Raw genomic sequence first — 25,680 nt, 5'->3', positions numbered from 1 at the left:
AGGTGTGTAGAAGCAAAAAATAAAAAGGGCAGGGCATGGAGCATGGCACAGGGCAGGGCATGGCACAATCCCCCAGGAATTTGTTTCAGGAGGAATATATACCACTACAAAGTCTCTTTTTCCACCTTCTCTTACACACCATCTTTAATTGCTTCAGCCAGCTCATAATCACAATTAGTCTCATGAGCCAATAAATGCTTTCTCACCAAAATCATTACTTCACCTCGTTTTTCACTTTTGTTTCTCAGACATACATTGTACTTTCCTTCACCCAAATTATTCACCAGAATGTTGTCACTTAGCTTCATTTCAGTAATTTCAATCACATCTGGAGCATACTCTCTTAAATAGTCATTTAGTTCAACCTGTGCTGAAAGTAACCCATTCACAATAGTGTAAGCAATCTTCAATTTCTCACTCCACTCTCTTTTTTTCCAATCATCCACTTTATCAACCTCATGTCCCTGACTTTCCCGTAGAACTTTATCTTTTCCTCCTCTGTTCTGGCTTAGTTTTTTTTTTCTTAGCTTGCTTCCACAATTCTCTCATTTTCCCTCTCTCCTCATTCATGTTTCTCTGTATCCAGATGTTTTATCTGTCCTTTCTTCCTAATCCCCATGCTCCACTTAGTACCTCTTCTGCTACCATTTATGATTCAAATTTAATCCTCATTGGTTGGCTTTTTACTTCAGTATACTTCCCCAATCTTGTTACTTCCTCATCTACCCTGACCAATCATTCTCATGTTCAGTCACAACTTTTACTAGATCCACTGCAATGCTCCTTTTTTTTTCTCTCATGTGTAGCTACTATCTTTTCCTCCTTGATTCCTAAAGCAGTTATGCATTTTTTCTTCTCAACAGTCTTCCTAACCAAATCTTCCCTCTCTTTAATAACTTTAACTGCTGCCCTTTTTACAAATTCTTCCTTATCTTTCAACTGATTGTTCATTATCTTCTGTAAATTAGCAGTTTCTTCATCTTTTTCTTTCTCCACACAGTATAACTATTAACTTTTCTTGATTAATTCCCCACCTTTATCTTGCAGCTTTCTAGATTTTTGCTCATTTCCTCAAATTTATAATTCAACTTCCTATTCTCATCTTTTCTCTCATTTTTCGGAACTTCACATTTGTCTTTCATTGCTTTGTTTTCCGTCTCTAAATAGTCACATCTCTTTTTCAATTCATTAACCCAACTGGACAAACCTTTTAACAATTCTTCTATAAGGCCAGTCCTTTCACTTGTATCTGTGAAGCCTTCATAGTCATTAGTTTCTTCTCTTGTAGTATTTGTGGGTGTGAATTAATGTTTTAATGTGTGTGTGTCTGGAATGTACTCATTAATTATGTTAATTGGTATAGAACTACTAGATATTTTGCATGTGTTGGGGTGTGAAGGGTAGCAGAGACACCAGAATCTTGGTTGCGTTTATTTGTGGAGTGAGGGAGTACAAGACACGCTATGACAGAGAGCTAGGTCCGGACTGACTCCTGGTTCCCATGGCGCCTGACTGACTGACTGATAGATTGCCACTTCGTGGAGTGGCGCGGGCCTTTTAGCCTAAAGGCGGCCCACAGTCCCATGGCGCCTGTATATATATATATATATATATATATATATATATATATATATATATATATATATATATATATATATATATATATATATATATATATATATATATATATATACCAACATATCGTACCGTGCTTGGGTAAATACAAACTCCTACAGCATGCTTTGTTTACAAACAAGGAAATAGTTATTTATTGTATAATGTACTCACTGGTTTTGTTGATTAGTACCAAAATACTAGATTTCATGTCACGATATTTAACTGACGTCACGGAGGTTCCAATGAGATGTCCTGCAGCAGACTCCTGCTACCTATCCATCGTAAGTTTGCTGTCTACTTCCATGCAGTCCACTTCAACTCTGCTCGTGCTCCGCTTGGTGAGCCTTCTCCCTTTCAGTCCTATTTGGACTGTAGATGAAAGTGACTTCGATGTTCTACGGGTTTCTCTTATACTGCAATATGTTTTTATACAATGCAGTTTGGTGCAGAGGCTGGCTTCCTGCCGCCCTATCATGATAACATATAGCGCCTGCCTGACCCCCTCTGTCTCCCTAGTTAGCAGTGTGATGTCTGGCCCCAGATCCGCTTACCACACACCCTGGCGTTCTGGTTCCTCGTCGTCGGGTGGGAAAAAGCGTAGCAGTGGGGAACTGAACGGTTTAGTTTCGTCAGGAAAAAGGAGCCGGTCGTCAATGGAGGTTTCTGCCCCTCGCCAGCTGTGTGCTTCCCCGCCCTCACCTGTTGCTGGGCCCAGTCATGTTGCCACGTCGGCCGAGTTCCCGTCTTTGTCTGGGGAGAATGCAGCCATGGACCGACTCTCTACCATCCTTTCTGGCCTTATTGACAGACTGGACAAAGTTCCTGCGCAACCTGTGGAGTCACCGGTTACTGGTACCGACTTCAGCGGGTTTAATGCTCTCTCTTCCTCTGAGGAAGAGGAGGGACAGATTCAGGCCAGTCAGCCAGACCCTCTTGATGACTTAGACCAGCTTGCCCCTGATGAGACGGTGGACGAGGACTTCATGAAGGCGTTGCAAGATTTCTCTGGCAACTTCTATGGTGAGGAGAAGGGTGAGCCTCTGTCGGCTCGCTTGGCCACCATCCTCAACTCCAGCCTTCGTCGTTGTCCACAGGCAGATAATGTGAAAACCTCTAACTCTATCTCACACTGATGCTGAAGCCCTGGATGATGCCTTGTGTTGGTTCCTTACCCACTCTATAGTGGAGCCTTGTGTTCCTGGGGCACATGGTTTCTTTTCTAATGTTTTTCCCATCATTAAGCCTACTGGGCCAGCAAGGATTATTTTAAATTTGAAGGACCTTAATGTTCATATTCCTTATTTTCACTTTAAGATGGACACACTGAGAGATGTGTTACCGCTCATCTTCCCTAATTGCTTTTTTGCTACAGTGGACTTCAAGGATGCATATTTCTCCTTTTATGTTCAGCCTGAGGATAGGAAGTGGCTCCAGTTTCTGTGGAAGGGCCGTCCTTTTAGATTTACTTGCCTCCCTCAAGGGTTATCATCTGCTCTTCGCACTTTTACTAAGTTAATGAAGCCTGTTCTTTCCCACTTACGGTCCCTTGGAATTGTTGTTTCATGTTATTTAGATGACTGTCTTTTTATTGCCCCTTCTCTAGATATTTTGTGGGCTCAGGTAGGCTATGCCTTACATTTCTTGGATTCTCTGGGTCTCACTATTAATGTGCAGAAGTCAGTTTTGGAACCTACACAGAGTTACTTTCCTTGGCGTGGTTCTCGACTCGGTTACCATGACTGTCACTTTGTCATCCTCCAGGAAGGAGCGCATCAAAGAACAAGGCTTACTCCTCCTCAAAGATAATATAACTTTAAACACTTTAAACACTTTAAACACTTTAAACACTTTATTATGTTTGTCTGTAATACATATATAAGCTTAAGGTACAATTAATTGAAAGACAAACAGCCCCTTATGAAGCACAAGCTTTTTGGGCACACTTAATATCTACTTAATACTGAAATGTAAAACAACACTAAACTAAAAATCTAATTGAAGAAAATGTAAAAAAAAACAAAAATTAATAGCAATAACAAAAGATTTAGGGATAAATGGCTTTGCAAGAACAGGAAGGAAAGGAGAAAAATCATAATTATACATGAGAAATAGAGAAAATTGAAGTGGAATCTGATTATAAACAAGCAAATATTAGTTTTGAGAATAATTAAACAAACAGAAATAAATATGTATATATACTAGAGGTTATAAACTATTTTAGTTACAGAGGATATGAACTATTTGGTTACAATACCAAGAAACAAAATAATTGATATTGATAAAAATTGATTGAAGTACAAGATGTGTCAGTATTGAGACAATAAATATTCTTTTAGTTTTCTCTTAAAGATATTTACGCTTAATGAATTTTTTATGTGTGACAGGGTGCTATTCCATATTTTGGGACCTTTATACATTAGAGAGTGTTGGTAGAGAGTTAAGGTATGATAGGGAATCTGTAGAGAATGCCTGTAGCGTGTGGAGTGGTTATGAGTTAGGGTCAGGGTATTGTTGTTGTTGGAATTTATCAATTTGAACATGTATGATGCAATAGAGAAGTTTGATAAGTCAGAGAGTTGAAGGATTTTCATAGACTTAAAGAGTGGAGGTGTGTGTTGGAGGAAGTCACTATTAGTCATGATTCTAATAATTTTCTTGTGGAGGATGTTTAGATTTTGTAGATGACATGGGTAGGTAGTGGACCAAATTGGATTACAGTAGGTTAAGTGTGGGTATATATGGGCATAATACATGATTTTCATAATTTCCACTGGAACAAAGTTTTTTATTTTCAGCAATAGAGCTATTGATCTAGATAATTTTAGGCAAAGGTTTGATATGTGATATTTAAAGGTAAGATTATTGTCAAATGTGACTCCAAGAAATTTTGTCTTAGAAACTTGCGTGATATCTTTATCTAATATGGTAAGTCTAGGTAAGGGTTGGTATTTGGTGGTGGTATTTGTAAATAACATGTAGAAAGTTTTAGCTGTGTTAATTGTCAGGCAATTTGCAAGACACCATTCAGAAAAGGCAGATAATTCTAGGTTGGCTCTGTAGATTAGGTCAGTGGGATTATCACCAATCATGTACAAGGTGGAGTCATCAGCAAACTGTATAGTGTCGAAGGCAGTAGAGGCATTGCTGATATCGTTGATATATATCAGGAAAAGAATAGGGCCTAAGATGCTACCTTGTGGCACGCCAAGATGTATAGGTTTGATGGTTGATTTAGAGTTATTGTAGGATGTAAAATGAGATCGGCCGGTTAAATATGATTTGAACCAATTTTCCACACAACCGCGAATACCATAGTGACGTAATTTGTCTATTAGAATGTTTGGGTCAACTGTGTCAAAAGTTTTGCTGAAATCAATGAAAATGGATATTATAGACTTATGTTTATTCAAGGCATCGTGTAGGTCAGAGGTAAACACATTTATAGCGTCAAAAGTATTTAGTCCGGGGCGGAAACCAAATTGCCTATTATTTAAGAATTTTTGTGAATTGAGGTAGTTCATGAGGAAGTTCTTCATAATGATTTCAAATATTTTAGAGAACACTGGTAAAATAGAGATTGGTCGGTAGTTTGAGATATTAGTTTTACTTTCCGATTTATGGATAGGGATAATTTTTGCCAGCTTGAATCTATTAGGGAAAACTCCATCTTTTATTGAATCATTGAATAATTTTGAGAGTGGCTCTGCTAGAAGATTTTTGTTCTCTTTGATTATTTTCACAGGTATTTCATCCGTAGGGCATTTTTTATTTTTTAAGGCAGAAATAGCTTTTACTATGTCATTTCCTGTCACTATGGGAATATTCATGGAATTTAGGAAATTACCTCTGAGATAAGAAATGTGTGAGTTTTGAGCTCTAGGAAGCTGGGAGCTAAGTTGAGGTGCAATTTGTGAAAAATAGGTGTTGAATGCATTTGAAATTTCATGTGGAGTGTGTAGGACTGTGTCATTATAGTGTAGTGTGTGGGAGACCGTCTTGTTATTATTATTAATGTTTTCTATTTCGGTAATTAGTTCCCAAACTTTTTTTGTGTTAAGTCTAAAATTTTCAAACCTTTGTAGGTAATATTCAGATTTTTTGCATTTTATTAAGTTATTTAGATAATTTCTGTAATGTTTGTAGTGGTCCATTGTAATTGACCCTAGTTTGTATAGTTTGTACAGCTGATATTTATGTTTTGTTGAATTTATTAACCCCTGTGTTAACCAAGGCTTACTTAGTCTTTTGGATGTGATAGTTTTGGTTATTTTGGGGAAGCAGGAATAGTATATTTTATATAATTTATCCAGAAATATGTCGCAGTTTGTGTTTGTGTCACTGCTAGTGAGGTAGAGATTCCAGTCTGTATTTGATAGGGTCTGTGTGAATTTCAACCGATTTACTCTATTTTGTAGCCTAAAATCAACTTTGTGGTGAATATTGCACACTTTATCAGAGACTGGAATATTGATAAACACTGGAAGGTGGTCACTGATAGGAAAGTGGAAAATTCCAGAAGAGACTGGTTCATTGAAGTTTGTCCAGACGTGATCCAATAAAGATGGGGCTGCTGTTGTATTTATGTCTGAAAATCTTGTTGGTCGAGATATATGTGGGAAGTAATTGTTTGATTGCATAGTTGTAATGAAAGAGTTAGTAGGAGGGTGTGACACATGTTCAAGAAGGTTTATATTGAAGTCACCTATGAGTATATTCCTGTTGTTTGTGAAAAAGTTACTTGAAAGAAGATTATCAATATATGCATTAAATTCATTTACTTTAGCATGTTTACTATTTGGTCTGTAAATACAAGAAACAGAGTAGGAGGTAGTAGGTAGAATAATTTTCACACTACATAGTTCAGGATTTTCATCACACATGCAAAAATCCTTAATAATTTCACTTTGTAGGTCAATATTTACATAGATTGCAACACCCCCACCTGGAGAGTATAAAGGCCTGTGAACATGATATGACTTATAGCCATCAATTTCATGAAGGTGAACATTATTTGCATTGAGCCAGGTTTCACTTATACATAAGATATCAGGGAGTTTGGGAAGAGATTTGATAAAAGAGATTACTTGGTCATAATTTTTGTTTAGTGAGCAGGCATTTATATGGAGAATATTGATATAGTCAGCGCTACTTCTTGGTATAACATTCATGTATGAGGTAAGGTCATGATAATTACAGATATCATCTAACTCAAGAGATAAGTACATGGAATTTATTATTTCTATGCCGATGCTATCAGATTCATTGTTGTCTTCTAAGTCGTTGAAAAGTGTATTGAGGAGATTCTCACTAGTAAAGTTCATGATATAGAAAGGGGAATTAAAGAAAGGCTAGTAGAAAAGGGGGCAAGTATGGGTAGCAGAGAGGGAGGAGGGAGTGGAAGGGATTTGGAAAAGTTTAAGGGAGAGGAAAGGAAGGATATGATAAGTAGAGATAGAGAAGAATAATCAAAGAATAAGGAAATACATAATAAAAATAAAAATAAAAATTAAATAAAAAGAAATTGGAAGGCTTACCAGGTATGTCATAAGAAGGGTGGAAGGTAGATTGCAAAATGTTTGCAGAATTTGGTGATCAAAAGGATTAAGTTGATAAAACTATAAATGTTCAAGATATTGGCAAAGTAAAGATGATAGAATAAAGCTTCATACCCAAGATATTGGCAAAGTAATAGATAAATAGGCAAAGTAGTAGATGATAAAAGAAAGTTTCATATGATGAAATCTAGAAAAAATTAAGATGAATAATAATAAGTTGGAGACATGCATAGGATATGACATATAAAATATATACACAGGAAGGGATAATGAATACATTATATATATAAATTAAATAGACATAAAGATTTCTAGAATGTTTGGTAGGAAATATTGCATCATGTTGAGTTGAGAGCACATTTAAGACTGGGTCAGAACAGGATATTTATCTAGGAAAATGTTCAAAGACTGTTCAGTGGTTATCATGTGTTTTTGACTAGATGTTTTTAATTTAACAAAGATCTTTCCATCCCTTGTGTAGCACTGTTGGAAAAGCTCCTTGTTTTTTTTCCTGATACCCCAAACTGTATTGAAGATATTGCGTCGTTTTGGAGTGAGACTTTCATTAATATAGAGGCTAGGTTTAACTTTTACACAGGCATCCATTATTTCTGCCTTCTTTGATCTATTTAGCAGCTTTACAATTATTGGTCTCTCTTTGTTTTGACTTTTTGAACCTAACCTGTGAGCAACATTGATGTCAGCATGACTTAAATTGATGTGCAGATTATCTTTAACTGAATTCACAACAAGGTCAGTTGAGTTTTCATGGTTTTGTTCTCTGGGCAATGCAGGACCACTAATTATTATAGTATCTCTTCTTTCATATTGTTCTACATCATCTAGTTGATTTTCAAGTTTGCTGACTGTATCCTCAAGTGAGGTCACTTTGTCCTGCAACTTTTCAATTTTTTCATCTTTTTCCTTGGAAAGAATAGACAGAGCTTTCACTATTGTGTTCACTATCACTTTACCTTCTTCGGACAGACGAGCAATGTCACTGGAGATGAAGTCAAGAATGTTTGTTGTGGGTGCTTGTCCCATGGCTTGAGTTGGTGTCTTGACCATCTCGGCTATGGCTGTCCCCTGCTTCTGTCCAACTGGAGTAGATACCACAGCTGCTACGTCAGACCCTGCCGCATTCCTTGTTTGCACCATTTAGCTTGCGAGAATCCAAGTAGTAGACTACGTGCAGGTATAATGGAGTAAACAGGTACAGGGGCGAATCTGTGACGAGCTGGGGTTTGTTTACGTTTGGCAAATATTGTTGGAACAGTCCAGCGGCGGAGGCAGGGGACTTGTTTTGCTGGCTTATTCTTTCTTCACATCCTTCTATGTACTGGTTCTTGTATGGATCTTATGGCGGAGACATACCCGGAGCAGCCCGTAATGGTTCTTGGATAATAAGCGGGTGTAGCAAGCAGAAAAAATGTGGAAAGTGAGGAGCTCCAAGGCACACCTTGTCTCATACACATATATACATATATATATTTTTACTTGACTTGTCTTCTTTTATTGGTTTAGCGGTGGCTGCTGGCCCTGCAGTGGAGCTAGCTCCTCTCCATTACAGGTACCTGGAAATCCTACATAACAGAGGTCTTTCTCAGTCTTGTGGAAATTACCATTCCCATATCTCTTTGGATACTCATGCCCAGACTTTAATTACTTGGTGGGTAACTAATATCGATTCTCAGGTGAGGTCAATTCACCCTTCTCCCCCAGACTGTGAGCTATTCATGGATGCCTGCCTGACTGGTTGGGGTGCTTCGATGGGGGCTGTTAAAACTGGAGGTCACTGGGCCCATGTGGAGCTGGATCATATTAATTCTCTGGAGTTGAAAGGTATTCTCTTGGGCTTACAGTCCCTATGTAAGGATCGGACAGGCTCTCATATCCGGCTCTGCTCCGACAATGCCACAGCTGTTGCCTGTATTAATCGTTGTGGTAGCATGAGACCTACACTTCAGGCACTTACTGAGCAGATTTTTGAATGGGCAGTGTCTCGGGGTATTTCCTTGTCTGCAGCGCATGTGCAGGGTGTCTCCAATGTGATAGCTGACGTGGAATCTAGAGTCAGCAAAATGGATAGTGAATGGATGCTACAGCCATTCATTTTTAGAAAGCTTTGTCAAAGATTTTATACTCCTGAGATAGATCTTTTTGCCACCCGCATTAATGCTCAATTACCTGCTTTTGTCTCTTGGAAGCCTGACCCATCTGCTATGGACATTAATGCCTTCACCCTGGACTGGGGTGGTAAAAGTTTATATACTTTTCCACCTTTCAGTGTGATCTCCATGGCTCTGCGAACACTGCAGGACGACGGTGCAACAGTTTTGATGATTCTTCCTCTATGGCCAACACAAGTGTGGTTCCCGATGGCCCTTCAGTTATTGGTAGCCACACCAGTTTTACTACCATGCTGCCCTCTTGTTCTCCCTCAGCAGCCAACTCTCACACACCCCTGAGCTCACAAGATGGTCTTGACAGCGATGCTGCTCTCTGGACAGCCTTCACATGTCGCGGCATTTCATCAGAAGTTGCCCAATTTTTCCTTCACTCATGGAGAGCTAGCACTAAGGCACAATATGGGCCGCATATCAACAAATGGTTGCAATTTTGTCTCAGCAGGACGACTGATCCTTTTCAGCCCCCTATAGGTGTCCTTTTACATTATATTTTATCAGAATTTAACCAGGAACCAGGCCGTGGGTACAGCATTATGAACACCATCCGGTCTGCCATCTCTGCCATTGCCACAATTGCTGATCGACCTGCGGGCCAGCATCCTTTGGTTTCTCGGTTTATGAAGGTAGTTTTTCTACAGTGACCATCTTTTTCTCGTATACATGTGACTTGGGACCCTCGACTGGTTTTAGATTATATCTGTAGTCTTGGCTCCACTGAGGCTTTGTCACTCCTTCACTTATCCAGAAAATTGGTCATTCTTTATGCTCTTGTTGTCAGGCCATCGTGGCCAAACCTTGCATTTGCTAGATATTCGCAACTTAAGTCTTTCTGAGTCTCAGGCTGAGTTTGGGATTGGTGATCTCTTGAAAACTTCTCATCCAGGGGTCTATCTCTCAGGGTTAGTATTTGAAGCATATCCACATGACAGTCGATTGTGTATTGTGCACACTATAAAACATTATCTTCATAGAACTAGGGTCATCCGAGGCGAGCTTACTGGCTTTTTCTTGACTACACGTCCCCCAGTACGGTTGGCTTCTCGGGACACTTTGCGTCATTGGGTGACAGATGTGTTGGGAGCAGCCGGCATTGACCTTACGGTGTTTTCTCCCCATTCTACTAGGTCAGCATCATCCAGCAAGGCAGCCCTAGTGTTGCCTTTGTCAACGATTATCTCCACTATTGGTTGGGCGAGGGAGTCTACATTTACATGCCACTACCACAAGCCTCTCACTCAACATGGACAGTTTGCGAGGGCCGTTTTATCCTAGGGTGTCTGGCTTAATTCCAGGCTTGGGGTGACTTATGGGGATCCTTGGGATCCCTTTTGGTTTAGGGATGAATTACTTATAATGGTGGAACTGTTCCACTATTATAGTTTATTGAATTATTGGGCTTCTTTCCCCTGTGGGTCTTTTTGGTACTATTAAATATAAAATTTTGTGTTTGTAATTTCAACATATGTTGTGCTTTACGGGTGTGTTCCTTTTGTATTGCATATTATGAATATCCTCTGACATAAACTATTATGCTTCCTTGTCTTACGTACAGTAAAATCCCTCTCATCCGGCATTCAAGTATCCGGCAGCTTCAAGTATCCGGCACATTTTTCCCCGAGCCTTAAAATCAATAAAAAATCAATGTGTACTTTTAAAATCGATTAAAATTCCCACACGATGCATACTTTGTCCCCTTGCCACCAGAGCGCACTGCTTCGCGCCACCCATGGCCCACTGCACTGTGTTTACTCAGTGACTCAGTCCCGCGTGTGCACTGTTTATCGCCTGACGTCTTCATCATGCCTGAAGTAGTAGAAAAGAGGAAGCGTGTTGTGCTTACACTTAAGCAGAAGGTAGACATTTGTCAACAATTAGAGAGAGGTGAAAGCAGACAGCAACTAATGGCGGAATATGGTGTGGGCTCATCAACTATTTATGACATTAAATCCCAAATGAAAAAGTTGCGGGATTACATGAAAGCCACCGACACCCCAAAGGCAGCAGAAAATCGTCACAAACTGCAGTATCATCGTGGTGAAATGATGGACAGTGTTATACAAGTGGTTCAGCTTGAAAAGATCAGAAGGAGTCGCAATTACAAGCCCAATGCTACAAGAGAAAGGGCATGGTTTAGCTAAGAAGATGGGCGAGGAAGGGGCATGCCAGTTCTCTGATGGCTGGCTCCACAGGTTCAAGGTTCGTTACGGCATAAGGAAGCTGGACATCTCGGGAGAATCAAAATCTGCCAACTTACCCTCGGCTGAAGAGTTTGTTGACAGGTAAGAATAAAGAGAGAGAGAGAGAGAGAGAGAGAGAGAGAGAGAGAGAGAGAGAGAGAGCCAACCTAATTTCTTTATCTAAACTTCGTTCTGTTTTTATTTCTTATAGGTTTGCGAAGATAGTTGAGGAGCATAACCTGATGTCTGAGCAGATTTACAACGCCGACGAGACTGGCTTGTTCTACCGCTGTCTGCCAAGAACCACACTTGCAAGCGAGTCCGGGGGAGACGTGAAGGGATTCAAACAGAGCAAGGACAGGCTGACAGTTCTGTGCTGCACTAACATGGCTGGTACGCACAAAATCAAGTTGTGCATGGTTGGCAAGCACAAGAAGCCGTGCTGTTTTAAGAACGTGAATTACCTGCCTGTCGATTATCATAACCAACGAAGTGCTTGGATGACAGCTGAAATTTTCCTTGACTGGTTCAAGCATTGTTTTGTGCCATCTGTCAAGGAAAATCTGAAGAAAAATGGTCTACCAGAGGACAGTAAGGTAGTTTTATTATTAGATAATTGTAGAGCTCATCCACCAGCAGAGGAACTTGTTGTGGGAAATATTTTTCCTGTGTATTTGCCCCCTAATGTCACAAGTGTTATTCAACCCATGGATCAGGGAGTCATTCAAATTTTTAAGATGAGCTATCGTAAGAGTTTCCTTCGCAAACTTGTTAATTATGAGGACGGCACAATCCCCGAGTTCCAAAAACAGTTTAATGTTAAGGATGCGATATTCATGGCTTCACTTGCTTGGCTAGACGTTAAAAGGCAAACATTGATGCGATGTTGGCGAAAATTGTACCCTTTGATGATGTGTGATGATGAGGATGATGAGGAGTTTGAAGGGTTTGTAGGTGGCATGAAAAATTCGGAGGTGAGCGAGCTGAGGGAAATGGGGGGAAATGTGCAACTGAAAGTGACAGATGAAGCGTTACAGGAATGGGTGGATGTGGACGAAAATCAGGCTGTAACATTCACTCTCACAGACGAGGAACTTATCAACGCTGTAGTAGATCATTTAGAGAAAATTAGTGATGATAGTGATGATGATGAGTGATTATGATGATGATGATGCAGTGTTGTCTGTTGCTGTTGTGCTTTGTCTGTTGTGACTTGCTGTTGGGATTTTGAAATACAGTTTGCTTTCCTACTCTTGTGCGTTTTGTCTCCATAGTTCCATTTCTAGCCCTTTCTACTCTCTGAGTGCTCTTTTTAGGTTTGAGGAATCTCTCTGAAGCTCTCATTGGAACCGCCGTGACATCAGTTGAATATTGTGACGTTAAATTGTAAGATTAAACGAGTACTTACCAAGTATGAAGTTTGATCGCAATTTCACGAACATTTAACAACGTCACGGTGGTATACAATGCCCTCCCTTCCAGCCCTTTCTGGTCATGCTCACTTCGGGGTCTCAGCCCTTGCAGTTCTTTCTGGCTGCTTCCTCAAACCTCTCTCAATGGACTGACGATGGATAAGTAGCAGGAGATCTCATTGTATACCACCGTGACGTTGTTAAATGTTCATGAAATTGTGATCAAACTTCATACTTGGGAAGTACTTTTTTAATCTTACAATGTTATGTTATGTGTACTCTGTGAACAGGCAAGGAAGTGGTATTCACAAAACTTTCCACAACTACACTGTGCGAGCCAAGCAGGGTGGCAGCCAGGGCACTAAGGACAGTCAGAGTGGTACTGCTCATCCCAAGTCAAGTGGAGCATCTATGAGACGATACAATGAGCAGTCTCAGCAACAGGTGAGATTTTTGTAGCTTTTAGGACAGTAAAGAATATTTTTTTGTATCTTTTAGTTTTTATATTTTTCATGATTGGATATTGATTATTACTATCATTATTATTGCTATCTTAACCAGGTGAGGACAGAAGCTTCTTAGTGAACTGAGCTACATGCTCAAACTTTTCTGTAGTATATTACCAGAGATCAACACTAGTTTGCTACATCATTAACAAATCTGTATTTTTGAGTAACAGTAATGGTCTCATTACCTTCTTCTTATGGAGTTTGATTAGGCATGTTGGAAACACAGAGGCATGGTTCTGAAAAATAATAGAAGGGACCCCATTAGGTCCTCAAGCCTGCCCAGGGTTAAGGCCAGTGTGGGCATGGAAAACATCATTGTGAAGGATCTTAATGGGAGGCATGAAATATTCAGAGGGTGGAGGAGAGGAAGGAACCTGCCTTGAATCATCCAAAGCAGAGTTTTTAGTAAAGGTTTGAGTAAAGAGTTCATTTTTAAAGATGAGATGGCAGTGGTGCCATCAGATTGAAATAAAGGAGTGACATGAAGATATTTTTGGCCAGGTGCCAGAAATCATGAATAAAGTTGAATCTTAAAAGATTTTGACATTTTGTAATGATGAATGAGTTTTTGGCTAGTTGGAAAAGTCTTGGCATGATGTTGGGTAGAAATATAAAGTGCATGAAATTCAGGTGATGAAGGCTCAACTACTTTTGGGCCACCTCTCTACCATAGCTTGAGTTAAAGTAAGGCTTGGAATGTTTAGTGTGAGTGAAAGAGCAAGGAATGTATGCCTCCATGCCAGACACTATCACCTTTGTTATGCACTCAGTACACAGAGACAGGTCTCTGACATGGAAGCAGTAGTCATTCCAAGGAAAATCAGAATAATACCTCCTCAGTCTCCCCCCCAAAAATTAACAAAGGCAGAACATCAGAGACACCTCCACCTTGGGAATCTTGAGGAAGAATTGGAGTGATACAGCAAGGTACAGATATGAGGTTATGATCCAAAGGGTCCAACAGAGAAGACAGAGTAACAGCATAAGCAGAAGTACGAGAGATTAGGAAAAGGTCAAGAATATGTATCTTCAAGACAGTCAGGAATACAAGTAGGGTGTTGCACTAATGGGGGACTTTCAAGACTGTCTATCCTCTGTATGCAGGTAGATAGGGTAGGTTGTGGAACATCTTTAATGGTCTTTCAACAATTTAAAATTTCTCTATATTAGTAAATTTCCCGAGTATAAAACTATGATGTGTTTTATGAGACATCTTTTACATGTAATCCTGTTCATGAATTAAGTATGAAAATATTTAGTTTTTTATTATGGTACATCACATGTGGGTGGTGATGAGTTGGCAAAGTGATGTGATGATGGCAAGGTACAGCTACTGAGAGGTTGTGGGAGGCTTCTGCACTGTCTCCAGGTCAGCAACCTCTCTTTTAAAGCCCTCAGAGTCCTCATAAGACACTACAGAGGCTGTACTGTACCATCGTCTGCTTCTGTCATTATAATTTCTGGGTCATCTGCTGCTGCTTCTTCCTCCCTCTGCTGATCAGTCTTGGCACAACAATATAACCCAAAATAAATATATAATGCACATGCAAAAAAAAAAAAAAATACAACTCTGTACATATTAAATAACCATGTTCAGTATGTATCTGTCAGTGCTGATGAAGACTATAGCATAGCCTTAACTTTACATACTGGTGGACACCATTTAATGCTAATATTTTCATCTTGGATTACCAGTACTGTACAGTAATTAATGATCACTGAAAACCATGCCAAGCTATTGTGTACACACACAGCTGATGAGTGCTCACTGTTGATATTGTAACGAGTAGACTACTTTTTACTCTGTAAATAGTTAAGTAATAGTCAGGAAGTTAACTGGGGATGTTACCAGTAGCTTTATATAGTATGGGGAGTAGGGAAACGAAAGCATGTGAGGTGAGGTGAGGTCCAAGCCTGCTGATGCCATGCATTCAGAATGGTTGACTACATAACCTCTCACTGCTTCAGCCTGCCTGCTGAACTGGCTATTAATTTGTATTCATCCTGTGTGCTGCTGTTTGTTGCCATCATAGTGAAAATACAGCCAGCATGTCTTTCCTTCTTGCCACCTTTCATCAATGTAACAATATCACCTCATCAACTTTGTATATTTTATATCCCTGACTAAATCACTTCTTGTTAACTTTAGATACTTGACACTATTAAATGCTAATATACTCACCTTGGGTTGCCAGTACACTACAGTAACAATCACTGAAAAAAAAAAAAAAGATAATAATAATAACCACACGGAGCCACTGTTTACACAGCTGATTAACACCTACTGTATATTTTAAGTTTCTTAAGAAGTATGTAGAAATCAAATAATTGCTTTGTTAAAAAAACAACTGGCTTAATGATATTTTAGCTGGCAATGGTTAGTAATTCTGCTAATTTAGATTGTGGGGATTGATCATCTGCTAAAAAAATTTAAAATTTTTCAAAAAGACAAAATATTCTACATATTTTGTGAGGAAGTTTTATGGCAAAATTTGCAAAAATAAACTAGTTTTGGCAGTTTTCCTTTCCCCTCCCACATTGTGTGACATCACACTTTGCAGTGTCATGTGCACACACAGGCTCTTTTTTTTACGAAATGGAACACAAAAATATTTTACTACGTGGTATTAACTGGCATATAGAGACATATTGTAATTCTAACCTTGAGTATATATAGCCACCAAGTGACTCAGGCAGAAGAAAGAAGGATGTGTATGTACTACCATGCTCTACCCTCATCTTACCTTGTCTGTCTCTCTTTTTCCCCTTACCTGCATACCAAGGGAAAGCTATCAAGAAGGAAGTGTGTAAACAGACATTACATGGAAAGAGCAGAGGGCTGAGGTAAAGGAGAAAATGGAGGATGAACATGAAATGTCTTATCGTGCCACTGCCTCTTCCCATCACTCCACCACCACCCATACTCTCACTGCCACCCCACTTGCTAACCTAAGTCACAGGAGGTCAGGCATGCCATTCACCACCTTTGCCACTCCCTCACACATATACCTTGCAACAGCCATCTACCTCACAAGTGCTTTCTACACTACACTGTCAGCAGAAGCTTCATTACCATTACCTACAGAGGGTGTTTGAGTTATGAGCGAGATATGATCTAGATGGCTGCTTGTAAATCGTTTTGCTTGTAACTGTTTCATCCACATACCCAGAAGTTTCTCCATTTCTTCTATCAACTTCCCCCTTCTCTTAGTTATTATTGTTGACTGCATAGGCACAGCACTTTTAACATGTTCTTTAACTCACTCCCTGTTCTTGTAGATTGTACAAATAGTTGAACTACTCATGTTAAACAAGCGTGCTACATTCATAGTTTTCACCACTCTTATAATTTCCATTGAGATAGCTTGCTTTTTTTTCACACTTCTACCATTACCACCGCTTGCTTTATGCTTTACCCATGATGGATAAAGATGGGCTAGATTTTTCACAAAAAACTGGAAGAGCGTAACAGAGCTTGTCCTATCCACTAGCAGGTGTACAAGGGAATGGGGCTTGTGTCCTGGGGCGGTGGGCAGTCTTTCATTATGGTGCTATGTGGCATGAGTAGTGGTGAAGCGGCGTACTAGGTAAATATGGCATGTAGCACCAAATTGGAACTTTAGGTTAGCAAAGGGAACAATATTAAGAGCATGATTTCATTTTGTGAGTAGACTGCTCATGTCTCAGAACGTTCATAACTCGTTATCTCAGAACTTGGACACCCTCTGTATTTGTTCCCATAAGAAACATCACATGGAGGTAGGAGAGAGGTAAATAGAGCAAGTTGTTTACAAAAAGAAGAAAACTGAGAAGAAATTAGACTTCAGCAAGGAGTATGAGCCAGGAGGACATTAGTGTATTTGGCTGCAGTGAGGGAGGTGGTGCCTCCAGACACCCTCATCTTTGAACAAATATTACCATACAAAAGGAAACCAAGTACCAGTTAGACTCTAAAATGCTATGTGAATACCATATGTATCACTCTACAATGACTCCATAAATAATGTAGAGTTGCAAGAGTGAAGTTGGCTTGTAAAGAAGAAAAACTCATTTGAATGAAAAGGAAAGGAGTTATCTGTCTTTTCTTCTGTGTGATATAACTCCACAACTACTTCACCAGCACTGATGGAACTCTGCATTTTTTGTTATTTTTCTTTATTTATCCTTTTTTTTTTTTTTATCAAAGCCACATTTACTGGTATGTTAAAAAATAAAAAATGAAACAAAAAAATCTTCAAATTTGGCTAACATGATTTCTTTGGAATTATATAAAGTTTGTTTTGTTATTTCCAACAATATTTTATTCATGATAACATTATATCAACTTTTGTGGTTTTCAAAAATTGAAAAATTGCTATTTTTCCATCTATTTATAGACCAAATAATATGAAATTTGGCAGGTATCTCTTCATTAGTACACATAGTTTAGTGCCCTCTAAGGGAGTGTGATGTTCCCTTGTGGCAGACGATAATTACAAATCCTATCACTGGATTAAGAGAAATACAAATACTGACACTTTTATGATTTTTAATAAATAATGGAATAATCCGAAATAATAATAATAAAAAGAAAGCAATTCAGAAATACAAAATAAATGGTAGCGTACTCTTCAGTTACATAAAAAACTACGATGGAGATATTTTCGCGACTACTGAGTTGTGGGGGAGACCAGAGAATAAATAAATAAATAACAAATATATACCCAGAAAGTATGTATAGACCTGAGGACAGTCTCACACGGTGATCTCGAACCAGGTGGTTTCACTAGTCCCGTGGAGAAAACCAACAAAAACAGAACGAAAAAATGCGAATATCTATCCACTCAGAAATAGTTTATCAACAGGAATATCTGAGGGGAATCCAAGAGGGTCTGAGGAGAATCCGAGAGAGACTGGCTTTGCTTGTGAGGGAATCGGCGGGAAACTAAGGATAAAGGTTTCCAATGGGGAAATTTATTAAGTTATAATTTTGTTTTTAGTGGGGGGGGAGCGACTAGGTTGTGAGTTCAGGGATGAAAAATATGAATAATTAAGTTACTGTTTACTTTATAGTTGTTACTTTAAGAAGTTTAATTCAATGGACTTTTGAAATCAATTGGGGAATTAGTCAAAGTCTGGTATCTCTTCCCGGCTTGCGTAGCAACAGGAGTGATAGGACGGCGAAGCAAAGAAGATTTATCAGATTCGTCAACCTCATTGGCGCGGCGTAATTATCTGGGATTTGTTTGAGCTGGTTTAAGACCTTACCATTATAGAACTAATTTTATCGTATTAAGGGCTCCCCATTCTCTGGGATTAGGTGAAAAATTCGCCTCTATAACCTGGCCAAGCAGGAGAAATTACGTTTATTCACGGGGTAAATTTGTTATAGAAGTGGTCAACACAGTGACGCTGAGAGGGGGGGGGGGGAAAGCAAGGACAAAAGGACACTGAGGAGAGGAGGGGAAGGGGAGGGGTTAGTCACATGGTACTGAGATTCTGGTCACCCCCGCACACTCCATGGGTCTTAGCCTAGGAAAAAAGTAGAAATATACATAATTAATTTCCCAGCACTACAATAGCATACTAAAATATTATAGGAATCTGTTAAGAAATAGCCAATTTTTCATTTTCATCAGATGGTTCTGCCATATTATAATACTAGTTGTCAGCTGAATATTTGTGATTCATCTAATCAGTGCCTCTACACAAGTTGCAGCAGTTTAAAATGTTCACTTGCTGTAGTGCCATCTCATGGAAAGCAGATATTGAAAATTCAACATAGTCTTTTTTTTTTTTTCATGGAAATGTGACATGCTGTACCTGAATTTTTCTTTTGAGAGCATGTCCAAGAATTAATGGAATCCTGGAAGATGCATTTTGACAAGTGTAACTTGATATTCTACCATGCCAAGCACCACAACAGGGCCACACTTTTTGGTGGGGAAAAAGCCAATTCTCTTGAAGAATGATGAAAGACTCGGAAGGATTCCTTTCTCAATAAGGAGAGCAAAATTTTCAGAAGTAAATAGAATTTTTGGTCTTTTGTCAGAGGTTGTTGTTCATGGTGAGTATTTCATCTTGATACTGCTTTGCTTTGTGTGTGATTATGTTCCTCATGAAACATATTTGTTCATGAGTTTTTATTTTAATCAACTAATTAATTGATTAATTTCTGCAGTTACTTATCTGTTTATTTATGTATTTATTTAATACATAATCCAGATTCTGGAAAATGATACTTGATATGTTGAAATGTATTGTGATTTGCTGCTAGACCCTTGCACTTGAAAGTATTTCATATAACAGGTAAAGAGGAGGAGTTCAATAATAAGGCAAGAGAATCAAAACTTGGAGAAAAGCAGCCAACCCCAAAGAAGAAAAAGGAAAGGAAACCAAATAATGCAAGAAATGCAGAAAGAAAATTGAAAAGTGAAAAAAATGCTTTGGATCTTGCTGGTGAGGACTCAAGCTCTGAATCAGCATCAGGCAGCAGTGAGGAGATGGAGCTGGTCACTCAGATGGACACATTTTCTACCACTGACCTCAGCAGATACCACTGTTCTGTGAAATCCAAGCCAAGCCCAGGTGCCAGAAAAGGAAATGAAAGCAAATAAAAAAAAAAACATGCATCTAACAAGAGTAAAGAAGTAAAAAAAAGGTATGTAAAATTGGAAGACAGTACCAAAAATCTTGTTTCAAACATATTTAATACTGACTTTCCACTTGTATATTTAATGGGAGCTGAAAAGCTCCCTGGAAAATTGAACTTTATGCCTTTTGCCCATGTCCTTTTAATCATCTTTTGTTACAAATGAGAAGTACAAGTTCTCTAAAACAAGCTCATAGTGGAGTAGTGTTTAGTATGGTTGAAGTGCATGTGGTCCATTTTCAGAAGCACTTTGGTCTCTCACTATGACTATTTTTGTAGGCCATGGAGATGATTAGCCAAGTTCTTAAGAGTCTTTTGTAGATAATGTAGAAATCTTGTTAATCTGTCACTGGAACCATAAAAACACTCCCTGAAACCAGCGTAACTTTAAATAGAACTTCTTTTAAGTAGTCAGTGTGCTGGCAGAAGTTTCAGAATGTGGTCATATAATATATGTGATGAGGAAATGTGAGATGAAAAATGAGTTCATCATCATCATCATTGCTAATATGAAAGGCTTTGATATCAATACATATGACAGCTGGCAGGTTCCATTATCTCAGCCTCCCCACAATGGCTTTTGGATAACTTTATCCTGGTTATATGCAATCAATGCCAAACAACTTTTAGAATTCCTGCTGACATGAGTGTCACATTACACAAACTGGCATCTTGCTCCTCAATCTAAAAAAAACTTGGATGGGAGAAAGTAACTACATGGCAACTTATGTTAGCCCCTCACATATTTTTCAAAGCATAGAATAACAGATTTGTTGTTTGACATGTTGACATAAGGAATAGTTATATTTTGTGACTGCTCCTGGGTTTGGTTAACAAAACAGTTGTGGTTGATTTAAACATAGTTTTCTACTGAGTTGATATGTGATGCTTGGAAAATATACAGACCATGATCACATACTACGAGTGTTAGAGCTTCACTAGAATGGTGAAACAAATGGAAAAATAAGTCATATAACTGATGCCAATGAAAAGATTGTGAATGCATTGGTGAAGAAATAGCGTGATGGATGCAAGGATGAACCTCACCACAAACATTGTGGTGGACTTTCCCAAAATGTTTGAAACCTTACATGTTATCAAGTGACAGATAAAGGTATATCCTCAACATACAACAAAATAATTGAAAAACAAACGTTTTTGGATGGTCCACCACCATGTTTGTGGTGAGGCACATACTCGCTTCCCTCATCATCATCTTCACTAATACACTCAGTCTTTTCATTGGCATCAAGTATACAGCTATCTTTCTATTTGTTTCACCATTCTCATGAAATTTAACACTCATACTATGTAATTATGGCCTGTATATTTTATGACCATTACAGAGCAACTCAGTAGAACCGTGTTTAAAACAAGCATAACCATTTTGTTAACTGAAGCCAGGAGTAGTCACAAAAGATAACTCTTCCTTATGTCGATATATCAAACAGTGAATATGTTATTCTATGCTTTGAAAAACACCTGAGGAGCTAAACTAAGTTGCCATACAGTTATTCTATCCCAGTCAATTTTTTTTTAGATTTTTTTTTTCTTTTCAGCCACTTTCCACCATCCTCAACATTCTCAAATGTTCTACTGTACCTTTTCTTATCAGGAGACTAAGACACTCATTTCCTTTCCTCTCCCCTGCAATGTCAGGTTTGTTAATCAGTTGTGCACCATGCATCTATTTGTTAATCATTATTTCTGCCCACTTTAGCCAGCAAACTTTGACCTCCACTAACCAGATTTTGTTATGAACATATATTATAACACTTGTCTCAGTTATAAGTGCAATTCAGAAGTCCCTTTGTTGTCATTGTAAGCAGCAATTCCCAGAAGTTCCATTCATTATAGCAGCACTTGCATTATCTCCACCACAAATACTAACGTCCCCAAATAAAAGTATTTTTCAAGACATTCAAAGGATTTCTTAATGAGGTCAGTCTATTTTTTTTCTATGTCTCCCCCACCATTCTTATAAACTTAATACACAAATATTGAAGCAGGAAGAATTTATGAAGCACAGATGAGCTACAGAGTTAGAAAAGAAGCAAAGAAAAGTTAAGAAAAAGACAGAAATGGGAGTGTTTGAAATGAATATCATACAAACCATGAGGCAAGATCAAGTAAGTGGTAGTTGTAGAAAAAAAAGGTGGTTGCAAACAATTGCAGTCTGATATAGTTTAATAAAGTGTGAACCAACAAATATTACTTGAAATTAAAGGGCAAACCAAGAAAGGAATAGAGAAACTTAAATATTTAGGAGAGTAGTCATCATTCATGTTTCCAGATTATTCATTTATTCATTTTCTGTATGTATGTGAGTGTGTGCATACTCTTTTAATCTTTATCAGAAAAAAAGTGTATTGCAAGTAGATAGGAAAGGATCTCAGACAGCTTTAAGCTTGAATGAATGAGGTATTGTTAAAACAATGAAATATGGCCGATGGTATGTGGATTTGAGTCTAAGGTAGCATGTGTAGTCTCCATTCAACAAGGATGTAGACTGATAATCAAATGGTGTTTTCAGATTTATAGGAGAGATTGAGATGTAATAGGACAAAATGGAGGATAAAATTAAATAAAGAGTAAAGTAAAAAATATGCAAGGATGGAAGGAGGCAGAAGGTGAATGTAGGTTAAGTTAATGTTAAGTTACTTTAGAAGCTTGACTGTTTCAAATATCTGAGGTTGTTGTTATGAATAGAGAGATATATGTAGAACCAAAGTAAGGAGGTAAATTAAACTTGAAAGGTATGGAGAAAAATTAAGTGTTTAGCCATATATCACTTGGGATGAATGGAATGATAAGATTGTATGAAGGTGTAGTAGTGATGACATTGTATAAGAATGAAACATAGACTAAGAAAATTAGAGAGAAGAGATGAAATATATTGGATAAAATGTATTTAACATAAAAGGTATCCCACAAATTGTGCCAAATACTTGAGGATATATGTACATAGAGTAAAATCCCTCTTATCTGGCATCAACGGGACTGCCGACATGCCGGATACTTGAATATTGCCAGATACTTGAATAGAAGTGAAATTATGTCCACAATCACCACCCTACACTCACACATCTTACCATAACAAAGATCAGCTGATCTTAATCAGCAGCTGATCTGATCAGCTGCTTAAGTGTAAGCACAACACGCTTCCTCTTTTCTACAACTTTAGGCATGATGAAGGCGTCAGGCGATAAACATTACACACGCGGCACTGAGTCATTGAGTAAACACAGTGCAGTGGGCCGCAGGTGGCGCGAAGCAGTGCGCTCTGGTGGCGAGGGGACAAAGTATGCCTCGCGTGGGAATTTTAATTGATTTTATGAGTACACATTGATTTTTTATTGATTTTAAGGTTTGGGGAAAAATGTGCCGGATACTTGAAGCTGCCGGATACTCGAATGCTGGATGAGAGGGATTTTACTGTAGTTGATGAGCCCACACCATATTCCGCCATTAGTTGCTGTCTGCTTTCACCTCTCTCTAATCGTCGACAAATGTCTACCTTCTGCTTAAGTGTAAGCACAACGCGCTTCCTGTTTTCTACAACTTTAGGCATGATGAAGGCGTCAGGCGATAAACAGTGCACACACAGGACTGAGTCACTGAGTAAACACAGTGCAGTGGGCCGCGGGTGGTGCAAAGCAGTGCGCTCTGGTGGCGAGGGGACAAAGTATGCCTTGCACGGGAATTTTAATCGATTTTATGAGTACACATTGATTTTTTATTGATTTTAAGGCTCGGGGAAAAATGTGCCGGATACTTGAAGCTGCCGGATACTCGAATGCCGGATGAGAGGGATTTTATTGTACATGTTGTTGTCAGTGAAACATGTTCTGTTAAGTGAGGACAGGAATTTCTCTTCTCAGTCAGGGATAACAAGTAGCATTGGTGGTGTGTGGTGGCCAACCTGTCCTTGTAGCACAACACAGCTTTTACCATGAAACAAAACAAAAGTGACACATGTTTATCAAAGATTTTTTACAAAGAACAACTTATACATTCATATCCCAGAATATATGGCACAACTCATTGGACACAATTTATGTTAATTTGTATTTTGATTAATTAAAAAAAAAAATAATAATAAAATAAAAAATAAATAAATAAATCAGGGGGCACTGACTTTTGAGAGTATATACTAGTTTACAGTGTTATTATCCTTCCCATAAAATGTTAAGTTTAACATTACTATCTTAGGATAACCAAATATCAGTTGGCAGTGTTAAATCTCATAGCTTTAACAGAGCCTGCGTTGCTTTTTATGTACATCTGTGATGTGTACACACATTTACCTAGTTGTAATTTACAGGGCCTGAGCTATGCTTGTGTGTTCCCATCTCCATATCTACACTTATCCAGTTTTTCCTTGACGTTGTGCACACTCGTTGCCAATGCTACATCCTCACTAAGCTTGCTCCAAACTTCTATATTTCTCTGTGGGAAACTATATTTCTCAATGTTACTCAAGCATCTTTCTTTTCTTAGTTTTTTGCTGTGTCCTTGTGTGTATCTGGTATTTCCTACTTCTCTTAGTAGCAATTTTTCATTATCTATTTCTTCCACTCTATTCACAATTTGAAAATTAGTATTAAGTCTCCCATTTCTCTTCTTTGTTCCAGTGTTGGCAGATTCATTACCTTTAACCTTTTTTTCATATGTTAATCTTTCCAGTTCTGAAACCATCTTTGTATCTTTTGTATTTTTTTTTTTCTTACATCTTTCTTTTTGTGGGGAGACCACACTGATTCAGCACATTCCAATGTTAGTCTGATCATAGTGGTAATTATCTTTCTCATCATATCTTTATCCATGTAGTGGAATGCTGTTCTAGTATTTCTCACCATTCTATCTGCATCTCTGAATATCTTTTCTACATGCTTCTCTGACTGTTGACTATCATGTATTATCCCTCCCAGATCTTTCTCTTCTTGTACATTTAGCATTTCTTCATTTCCGATTTTATCTGTCCATTTTGGTCTCTTCACTTTTTTCCCATTTCCATTACATAACATTTTTTCACATTAAATTCCAACTCCCATCTAGTACTCCAGTCCCAGATTTTTATTCATATCCTCTTGTAGAATTTTGCAGTCTTTGTTGCTTCTTATATGTCTCATTTAACTCTTTACTCCTTCAGGCATGTCATTTATGTAGATCAGGAAAAGTACTGATGCCAGCACTGAGCCTTGTGGTACTCCACTATCTACTTTTTTCCATTTTGATTTTACATCTTTTACTACCATTCTCATTTCTCTTTCCTTCACATAACTTTCCATCCAGTTTTTTTTTTATTTTTTTCCTTTTAATCCTCCTATATTTTCTAGCTTCCATAATAGCCTGTTGTGGGAAACTTTGTTGAAATCTTTTTTAGGTCTAAATACACAGTCTACCCATCCATCCCCCTCCTGTGTTATATCAGTCACTCTTGGTATATAGTTTAGTGGTTCCTCTTTCTTTCCACTGTTATAAATTGGCACTGACTGCTCTCCCCCATTCCTTAGGCACTCTTCCAGTTGATAATGAGCACTTTATTATGTAATATACTGGTTCGATTATAATTTCCTGCATTCTCTTA

General features: G+C 38.4%; 2 protein-coding genes across 3 annotated transcripts in view; both read left to right on the top strand.

The window, feature by feature from the left end:
- LOC135094264 (uncharacterized) overlaps positions 1-25,680 on the top strand; it is a 52,699-nt gene that overhangs the window by 6,426 nt on the left and 20,593 nt on the right. Inside the window, exons 2-3 of one of the 2 annotated variants that reach the window (XR_010263687.1) lie at positions 13,241-13,394; positions 19,748-20,099. Coding sequence is in view for 1 of the 2 variants with exons in the window: in XM_063994246.1 (XP_063850316.1) it covers positions 19,346-19,505; positions 19,748-20,055 (468 nt within the window). In the remaining variant the exon portion in view is untranslated. Of the gene's footprint in view, positions 1-13,240; positions 13,395-19,102; positions 19,506-19,747; positions 20,100-25,680 lie in introns of those variants that run through there. The other variant, XM_063994246.1, reaches the window with a different exon arrangement.
- LOC135094262 (jerky protein homolog) lies at positions 11,502-12,790 on the top strand. The gene is made up of 2 exons (XM_063994245.1): positions 11,502-11,640; positions 11,750-12,790. Exons 1-2 carry the CDS (start codon positions 11,504-11,506, stop codon positions 12,693-12,695), a joined length of 1,083 nt encoding a protein of 360 aa, XP_063850315.1. The 5' UTR covers positions 11,502-11,503; the 3' UTR covers positions 12,696-12,790.

This window comes from Scylla paramamosain, chromosome 45, assembly GCF_035594125.1.
Source record: "Scylla paramamosain isolate STU-SP2022 chromosome 45, ASM3559412v1, whole genome shotgun sequence".
Taxonomy (NCBI): Eukaryota; Metazoa; Arthropoda; class Malacostraca; order Decapoda; family Portunidae; genus Scylla; species Scylla paramamosain.
The sequence above is the reverse complement of the archived record's forward strand: the minus strand, read 5'-3'. Positions and strand labels throughout refer to the sequence as shown.

Coding starts and splice junctions, on each gene's coding strand:
- LOC135094262 (XM_063994245.1), top strand. CDS start 11,504: ATGGGCGAGGAAGGGGCATGCCAGTTCTCTGATGGCTGGCTCCACAGG. Junction 11,641..11,749: donor GCTGAAGAGTTTGTTGACAG/GTAAGAATAAAG, acceptor TATTTCTTATAG/GTTTGCGAAGATAGTTGAGG.